The sequence below is a fragment of the Ammodytes marinus genome, assembly GCF_949987685.1.
Source record: "Ammodytes marinus genome assembly, chromosome: 7".
In the NCBI taxonomy this organism is placed as follows: Eukaryota; Metazoa; Chordata; class Actinopteri; order Uranoscopiformes; family Ammodytidae; genus Ammodytes; species Ammodytes marinus.
Genome location: NC_137211.1, coordinates 1,370,162 through 1,380,161, shown reverse-complemented (window position 1 = coordinate 1,380,161; position 10,000 = coordinate 1,370,162). Strand labels below are relative to the sequence as shown.

Sequence of the window (10,000 nt, the reverse complement as noted above, 5' to 3'; positions counted from 1 at the left end):
ACAGAACAAAACAATGGCGTACGGCATGGACGAAACAAAACCACTTCTTAAACAATGGCAGGACATTTTTCAGAAAGGCTCCTGTCTGTTTCACTGGTAACTTTTGGGCTTTCAAACATAGAAGGAAATTTAACATAATATTTTGGCAAGTACTTCTTTCTATGATACATTACATTTATATTCTTACACTCAAACAGGACATGATACACACACACACACACACACACACACACACACACACACACACACACACACACACACACACACACATGATACTCATCGCCAAAACAATTGTCATCACAAAGGTTCACGAGGTTATCTTTTCACACCTGATAGACCTTCAACTTTAAGTCTATTTGTCCCAGAGGGGCACATTTGTTCTACAGCAAGAACCACAAACCAGAAACACATATAGACAAGACTAGAACATACATGAAACACACACATAAACTCCTGGAACAATTTACAGCAACACATTCAAATAAATACCTTTTTATTAAATTACTTTATTGTTGGACACACAAGTGAAAAAGTGAACACACAAACAAAAGACAAAACAAGCAACTAACATGGCGTACTCTACTTTACAGGTTTCTAAGGACATTGTTTAAACTAAAGGTAAATGTTAAAGGTGCAGTGTGTAATATTAAATTTTTTTTCAGCTATTATGCACTAAATTAAATGTACTTATGGATATTATAATTACTTTCTACAAAATCTGCTAGGAAATAAAACCCAAAATTCTACACACTGCAGGTTTAAGCAGAAAATAAAAAGTCAACGAGGTGTCATGTAGGTCACTTCAGTACTGTTATATAGTTAAAGAAAGGCTGACATATGTTTAATTTTTTTTGCGCGTGCGTGTGTGTGTGTGTGTGTGTGTGTGTGTGTGTCTCAGAATCCTACACAGTGCGCTTCTATGACGGCGTGGTTCTGACTGTGAAGCCGACCAAGATCAAACCCTTCCAGCAGGTAAGACATACTGCTCTCCCATTGGTCCACTCCAGATTGTCTTAGCCAATCACAATCACTCCTTCGATCTCATGTATTTTGTGTGTGTGTCTCTCTGTCTGTCTGTCTGTCTGTCGGTGTGTGTCCCATCAGAAGTCCCGAGCTGACAAGAGTGCGGTTGGGAGCGAGGGATGGGAGGAGGGAGAGAGTGAAGAGGAGGAGGGAGAGAGAGAGGAGAAGGAGGAGAAGAAGGAAGAAGAAGAGCCGGAGGAGAAAGTGACTTCAGAGGAGGAGAGGAAACGGAAGGCCGAACCGTCAACCTCCCAGACACCAGCGAAGAAGAAACCTGACGACAGTAAGTCACATGGGACATTTTTTATTTTTTTTTAATTACGATCTTTTTTAAGGTGTTTTAACCTTTTATCAGACAGTGTGTGTAGAGACAGAGATGAAATGTGTCAGAGAGGGGAATGACATGCAGAGAACGACCCGGGCTGAATTCTAACCCGGGTCTGCTGTGAAGAGGACTGAGACTCTATGGCTTAGTCCTCTTCACAGCAGACCCGGGTTAGAATCCAGCCCGGGTCGTTCTCTGCATGTCATTCCCCTCTCTCTCTCTCTCTCTCTCTCTCTCTCTCTCTCTCTCTCTCTCTCTCTCCCCACTCCACTCAAATACACACAAATGTACTTTTTCAAGGCGCTCCATAGAGTCTCAGTCCTCTTCAGAGCAGACCCGGGTTAGAATCCAGCCCGGGTCGTTCTCTGCATGTCATTCCCCTGTCTGTCTGTCTGTCTGTCTGTCTGTCTGTCTGTCCTCTCCACAGCAGACCCGGGTTAGAATCCAGCCCGGGTCATTCTCTGCATGTCATTCCCCTGTCTGTCTGTCTGTCTGTCTGTCTGTCTGTCTGTCTGTCTGTCTGTCTGTCCTCTCCACAGCAGACCCGGGTTAGAATCCAGCCCGGGTCGTTCTCTGCATGTCATTCCCCTCTCTGACACATTTCATCTCTGTCTAATTAAAAGCAAAAATGCCCCAAAAAAACAAACGTCATTGTTTCTGTGGCAGGTGGAATCAGTGCAGCTGAGAATGAGCCAATCACAGCGGAGTCCTCCCAACCGCCGCCAGCTGAACCCGCCCACATGGACAAAGGTGAACACCACAGAAGAAGAAAAGACCCTGCTGTATTAGATCTGACTGTTCAATACAGAGAATCGACGATTTGCGATACAAAACTTAATTGGTTGTATAATGCGATCCTGGTATTTTTGGCATACTGCATTTGACATACATGTAGGAGATGTATTGGGACATCCTAACCCTGCGTTCCAAATCACATACTTTTTCTTTTTACTACACTACATACTAAAGTATATATGTCTGTCTGTCTGTCTGCCTGCCTGCCTGCCTGTCTGTCTGTCTGTCTGTCTGTCTGTCTGTCTGTCTGTCTGTCTGTCTGTCTGTCTGTCTGTCTGTCTGTCTGTCTGTCTGTCTGTCTGCCTGCCTGTCTGTCTGTCTGTCTGAGTTCCAAATCACATACCTTTTTTTTTTTACTACACTACATACTAAAGTACAGAAGAGTTTTAGGGCCACAGACAGGAGAGAAAAAAAAATCAGATAAGGAAGATTTATTTTTATTATGTCGAGACATGTCAAGAATAAAGACGAATACTCCAAAATGCTATTGGAGTTAGTGGGGCATTTATGTATTTTCAGCATACTGCAAGTGACATGCATGTATTGGGACATCCTAAATCTTTTTTTGGCATACTAAATAGTAGGGAAGTATAGGAATTGGGACGCAGGGTAAATATCTTTCTGGCATACTACATAGTATGGAGGCATGGGGATTTGAACACATGGGTTGCGTTCCGAATCGCATCTTTTTTCTATTCTACATACTACATCCGACGATAAAAAGAATCTAGTTAGGATGCAGTAGGCATACTATTGGGACATACTTTACTCTCTTATTTCATCATAACATTGTGCCTTGATCTTGCCTCTTGCTTTTATATCCGTCGCATCCCCGTTTGTTTTCATATGGAGGCTTCGTCGATGTGACGTCACTTCACGTGCGCACTGGATTGTGGGTCAGAATTGCCCAAATAGGATGCATTTTTCAACACTAACTATCTTGGCCGCATGAAGTAGGACATCCGGGTACTTCTAACCATCCTAAATCTGGCCACAAGAATCGGGACATCCTAAATCTTCTTTCTACCATACTATATAGTAGAAAGTATGCGATTCGGAACGCAACCATGGTCAATGTGCTCAATGCTCCTCTATGGTGTTTGACGTGACACATTATCTCCACCTACTGGCCTGACATCATAACATATCAGGGTGTTGCTTTCAGAATCAGAATCAGAATGAGCTTTATTGTCCAGGTTTGCGTAAACAAACAAAGAATTCGACTTTGGTTAACCCTTTGCTCTCAAAGTACAACACCCACTCAACCTATTAGGAAAAAAAGAGAAAAGAAACAGAACAGTAAGAATATAAAAAATACTCATCCTGTTATTTTGGATGAATATTTTTGTTTTACTGGACTTGAAGAATCTACATGGACTGCAGTGTTTAGAATTTTTTTATTTATTTATTTATTTAACTTTTATTCATCCTCGAGAGACCAATTGAGGGGTGACCCTCATTTACAATGATGTCGAGTTCAAAGCAAATTCAAAGGAAAAACAACAATACATAAACAATATTCAATGCAAAAACATCAAATACACAACAACAGGTGAAGAGAAAAAAAACAATTGAAACATTTACATAAGGGTGAAGAGAATGAAATTGATGACTCAAATCATCCACTTAAAGGGGGGCTGCCCCACTAATGTGTGTTATAACGATGTGTGTGTGTGTGTGTGTGTGTGTGTGTGTGTGTGTGTGTGTGTGTGTGTGTGTGTGTGTGTGTGTGTGTGTGTGTGTGTGTGTGTGTGTGTGTGTTAGTAGTGCCACCTGTGTCATAGTTGTTGTGTCCTTGGGCAAGACACTTCACCCACCTTGCCTCGTGTGAATGTCGATAGTTAGCCTGCTGCTATCGGTGTATGAATGTGTGTGTGAATGGGAACGTGGGAAAGGAAAACAGGTCTCCCTTGAAAAAGAGTCTTCGGTCTCAATGGGATTTACCTGTAGAAATAAAGATTAAACAAAAATAAAATAATAATATTTAATTAATGTCTTATAACACTTTGTTGTTTCATTTCTCAGACGTCCTGTTGGAGCGTCAGGCTCATCTGCCCACCACGCACAAATTCAGCAGAGAACCGCGTAAGTTCACTACACACACACACACACACACACAAGCTAAACACACACACACACACACTAAACACACACACACACACACACACAAACAAACACAGACACTAACACACACACACACACACACACACACACACACACACACACACACACACACACACACACACACACACACACACACACACACACACACAAACATAGACGCTAAACACAAACACAGACACACAGACACTAAACACACACACAAACACACACAGACGCTAAACACACACACACACACAGACACACAGACACAGACACTAAACACACACACACATACACACACACACACACACACAGATTAAGAGCTGTTGAAAGACTTAATAAAGCAAAGACAATTGCGCCAGCCTGTGAACCAGCTACACACATTATGCTCTAAACACAAAGCCATCTACACACACACACACACACACACACACACACACACACACACACACACACACACACACACACACGCACACACACACACGCACACACACACACACAGACACTCTCTCACACACACACACACGCGCACACACACACACAGACACACACACACACACACACACACACACACACACACACACACACACACACACACACACACACAATAGGGTACCTGCAGATCCTTTAAGATTATAACAGGCATTGACCTCATGGAACTAAATCCCTAAATGAGTTGGGAGGATTGTATGGATTAGGGTTTAAGAGGGGCTTTAAAGTACTTCTCCCCCACACGTCTGTATAGTATTAAGGGTTAAGCCCATCACTTTGACCCTCTCCTCTGCCCGTGGCCCTTATTTTGCATTCCAATTTTCCAAGTCTTCATACTCATTCAGCTGTAGGGGAGAGTGGCCTAAGTTGTGCCGGTGGGGAAGTTGTGTCACCCCTTGTTTCTAGAAAACCGTGGAAGAAATTGGAAATGTGACCACATATTTAAGAAGAGCCATCCATTTGACTCATCCTGTAAAGAAGGGAGACACAAGGAATAAGATATAAGCACATTTAAGCTAAAAAAAACTGTGTTTTGCCTTTCAAATTAAAATTTCCATGATCAAGGTTTTTTTATTATTGTGTCTGAACTATTATAGACAAGTTTGAAAACATTTGACACATGTTTTAGTGCTTTGGTGTGCTACATTTTGAGTCTATATAGTTAGCACAATGTCAGCCCTAAACTGCTGCATCATGCTCATTATCCAAAATTCTGGGGTTGGGGTGATTTGTGCCAGAGGGCCTGGGGTGAGTTATAAGTAAGTAAGTAAGTAAAATGTATTTATAAAAGCACTCGTATGACAGTTTGCACTGTCCAAAGTGCTGTACATAGTGCATTCAGTAGGTAAACAATGAAGGTAAAATAACAATAACCAAAATAAAAGACATAAAGCCCATACATCCACATAAACACAGATAGTAGTGCAGAGGTAAGATAGTTAATGGGGAGGAAACACCAGGGTGTACATATGGTTTTGAGCCTTGATTTAAAGGCAGAAATGGAGAGGGAATCAAAACAGAAATTAAAAATAAAAGTGACAAAAAAATAAAAAAGCAAATACAAATTTAGCTCTTAAATCTTGAATCCTTTTGTAGTGAGAAAGTGAGATCGTGAGGCTGTAATAATCAAGCAGAGAGTGTTTAATAGTCAAGCTAAAGAGTATTCAATCAAACAACAGAGGCTTCATGTTCTATCCAGTAGAACATGAAGGTCCATCCGACCCAGGAAGCCCCGCGGTGACTTTCTGAGCAGAATGGCCCCGATCAGATGGCAAGTCACATCTTAAATACAAGTCAGATCAGCATCCAGAATTGTTTGTTTCAATTGGCAGTCAGGTGAGGGGGAGGGCTCTCGGGCTCAGTGACAGACTGTTTACTGTTGCAGGGGGGGTATCCAAGGGAGTGAGGGGGGGTGGGTTTGGGGAGGTACAGTCTGAGTATTCTTCAATACACATTTGAGGAATTTAACTTTAGACATACAGGAGCAACACAAGACAAACACAATGTTTCCTATTGCATTAATAAGCATTCCAACATTCAATATCTGCCACCACACCTTCTCCCCTGTGTCAGTGTACACAGTGATAAAGAACCAGCCTGTACTTAATATTTCTATAGTGCCTCTTATCTCTACACTTTCTATCTGCATTGTGTCCTTGCTCTACTGTTGTTTATTAGTGTCTCAGGTGTTGCTCTCTTCACTTGAGATATATGGAACACACACACACACACACACACACACACACACACACACACACACACACACACACACACACACACACACACACACACCATCTGACATAGGAACTCAGGTGTTGCTCTCTACACTTGTGTTTCTCTACTTCTATATCACATTGTTGAGAGGAGCCTGGGACTTAAGAATGTCATTGCAAGTGACACACACACACACGCAACGGAAAAAAGAAAAAAAAAAATCAACTAACATGGCGTACTCTAAACTAAAGGCAACGAAGCGTCATGTAGGTCCCTCCAGTACTGGTATATAGTCCAGGAAAGGCTGACATATCTGTTACTGTAACTGTTAATGTGCATATTAAAAGGACAATATTAATTGCTGCCACTCTTCACCACTGTGTAAATGTTTCAATTGTTTTTTTCTCTTCACCTGTTGTTGTGTATTTGATGTATTTGCATTGAATATTGTGTATGCATGCAGGGCTGTACGCTTATTTTTTTAGGTGGTAGCACTGGTGCTAGCAAGCAAAAAAATTCAGTAGCACAAAAATAAATTTGGTAGCACACAAAGTATGATCGAAAACTTGCATAACCTTAACCCTTGCATTTCGCTCTAATTACCTTTGAGCATGTCATCTTGGTCTCATTTGAGATTCTCAACTCATATTATATCCTAGTGTGTGTAGTAATAATTATGGAAAAATGAATAGGGGTGCACTGATTGCAATTTAGAAAAAAGAATCTAACCTGCCAATTGCTTCTGTTAATTAAAACCAAACTTTAAAACATTAAACATAGCCTATTAAATAAATAAGTATACATATTGGTACAATTTAGGATACATTAAATAGGTTGTTGTGAATGTGTTGGGAGTAGCTTTTCAGTGGGTTATTTAAAACTTTGTAAATAGACTAGGCTACTGTTGACTGCTCGCTGCAGCTGAATGAGTTGCCTTTCAAGCTAGAAAAAAGCGCTAACTTCCTGCTCTTGCCGGCTTCAAAATAAAAGTCAACTCACGTTTGGCCAGTAACAGGCTTTTAATGTGAAGGCGCACAGGAAATGTTCTGTTTGTACACGCGCTAACTTAACTGCGGTAATGTGCCGTCTCCTTCCGGTAATTGCCGTTGGTGAAGTTTTTATAGCCTACCTAGAATCGCTGCAGGAGCACAGATCCCGAGAGCACATATCTTTCACCAGCCAAAGTGAAGGGTGGACTCAATAACTTACTTGCCTTAGACTCATTTACCCGCAGTGTTAATGTAGAGCCCTCTTAAGCAGTGTTGTGCATCTGACCTCTGTGTTTTAAAGACAGCCTCTCCTCATTATCAACCTGTCGCAGGAGTGCGAATGGATTTGTATTCATCATCGCACGTGATCAATTTCAGTAGCAAATGCGATCAAAACTGTCGCACTGTACAGCCCTGGCATTGTTGTTTTTCCTTTGAATTTGTTTGATCTCGACGTCATTGTAAATGAGGGTCACCCCTCAATTGGTCTCTCGAGGATAAATAAAAGTTAAATGAAAAAATTAAAATAAATATCACAAATAAACCCCATGAATCTTGATCCCTTCTCCCCTGTGTCAGTGTACAGAGTGATAAAGAACCAGCCTCCGCCCATTCTCTCCATCGAGCTGGATCACAACCCGCACAAGTGTCCGGCGCCCGGCTGCAGCAAGTCGTTCAGGAAGGCCAGTCTGCTGCACTACCACATCAAGTACTACCACTCAGACCAGCAGCTAGAGCAGCAGGAGCCGCCCAGGTCTGTGTGTGTGTGGGAGGGGGGTCAGTGTGTGTGTGTGGGAGGGGGGTGGTGGTGGGGGGGTCAGTGTGTGTGTGTGGGAGGGGGGTGGTGGTGGGGGGGTCAGTGTGTGTGTGTGTGGGAGGGGGGTCAGTGTGTGTGTGTGTGGGAGGGGGGGGTCAGTGTGTGTGTGTGTGTGTGTGTGTGGGAGGGGGGGGGGGTCAGTGTGTGTGTGTGTTTGTGTGTGTGTGTGTGTGGGTGGGGGGGTGGGGGTCAGTGTGTGTGTGTCTGTGTGTGTGTGTGTGTGTGTGTGTGTGTGTGTGTGTGTGTGTGTGTGTGGGAGGGGGGGTCAGTGTGTGTGTGTGTGTGTGTGTGTGTGTGTGCGTGTGTGTCAGTAAGTGTGTGTGTGAGAGAGAGTGCGATAGCTATGTGTGTCAATCCCAGTCAATGTGAGCTTTCATATCAGTAACGGATTAAGTGCAATATCACTACAAAGTTTGTCGACCCTAAACTACAGGGTCGGTGGTTGGATCCCCCGTCTCCCCGCCACATGTCCAAGTGTCCCTGGGCAAAGAGACACTGAACCCTAAATGTCTCCTGATAGTTAGCTTGCACCCTGCGTGGTAGCTGCTGCTGCTGCTATCGGTGTATGAATGTGTGTGTGTGAATGGTAACGTCGGAATGGGAACAGGTCTCCCTTGTAAAAGAGTCTTCGGTCTCAATGGGATTTACCTGTAGAAATAAAGGTTAAAAGATTAATTAAAACATCCGTAGTTAATTATTATTTTTTTTTAACCTTTATTTCTACAGGTAAATCCCATTGAGACCGAAGACTCTTTTGCAAGGGAGACCTGTTTCCCTTTCCCACGTTACCATTCACACACACATTCATACACCGATAGCAGCAGGCTAACTATCGACATTCACACGAGGCAAGGTGGGTGAAGTGTCTTGCCCAAGGACACAACAACTATGACACAGGTGGCAGGGCGGGGATCGAACCTCCAACCCTTTGATCATCGGCCGACCCGCTCTACCACCTGAGACACAGTCGCCCATAATCAGTGTCTGTGTGTTTCAGGCGGAAGCGTTCCCTGTCTAAAGGAACAGACTTCACACCAGAGAGGAAGACAGAGGACAACAGCTGTCTCTATGACCACCGAGAACACATCACCATGGGAACAATGGGAACAGGTAGGACACACAGAGACACACACACACACACACACACACAAACACACACACAGAGAGAGACATAAACACACACACACACACACATAAAATACACACACTCAGACACAGAGACACACACACACACACACACACACACAAAAACACACCTACTCACTCACTCACTCACTCACAGAGAGATACAGACACACACAGAAAGACTCACTCACTCACTCACACAGAGAGAGACAAACACACACACACGCAACTGCACACATGGCATACACACACTAACACATACACACACACACTATACAGACACGCAGTATTAACATGAGGCTCACAATAAACAGTGGTTTGTTTAATCTTTAGGTAAAATCAGCAGAGTAACCAACTGAATGTCTGTCTGTCTGTCTGTCTGCCTGTCTGTCTGTCTGCCTGTCTGCCTCTCTGTCTGTCTCTCTGTCTGTCTCTCTCTGTCTGCCTCTCTGTCTGTCTGTCTCTCTCTCTGTCTGTCTGTCTGTCTGTCTGTCTGTCTGTCTGTCTGTCTGTCTGTCTGTCTGTCTCTCTGTCTGTCTGCTTGTCTCTCTCTGTCTGTCTGCTTGCCTCTCTGTCTGTCTGTCTGTCTGTCTGTCTGTCTGTCTGTCTGTCTGTCTG

The 10,000-nt window shown here is 43.2% G+C and overlaps 1 protein-coding gene across 2 annotated transcripts in view; it reads left to right on the top strand.

Annotated features, from left to right (window-relative positions):
* Positions 1 to 10,000, top strand: part of LOC307253200 (PHD finger protein 20-like) — a 28,515-nt gene that overhangs the window by 5,546 nt on the left and 12,969 nt on the right. For both annotated transcript variants that reach the window (XR_013844950.1, XM_080031113.1), the window contains exons 5-10: positions 899 to 972; positions 1,105 to 1,306; positions 2,015 to 2,098; positions 4,169 to 4,228; positions 8,020 to 8,194; positions 9,255 to 9,367. Coding sequence is in view for 1 of the 2 variants with exons in the window: in XM_080031113.1 (XP_079887239.1) it covers positions 899 to 972; positions 1,105 to 1,306; positions 2,015 to 2,098; positions 4,169 to 4,228; positions 8,020 to 8,194; positions 9,255 to 9,367 (708 nt within the window). In the remaining variant the exon portion in view is untranslated. The remainder of the gene's footprint in view (positions 1 to 898; positions 973 to 1,104; positions 1,307 to 2,014; positions 2,099 to 4,168; positions 4,229 to 8,019; positions 8,195 to 9,254; positions 9,368 to 10,000) is intronic.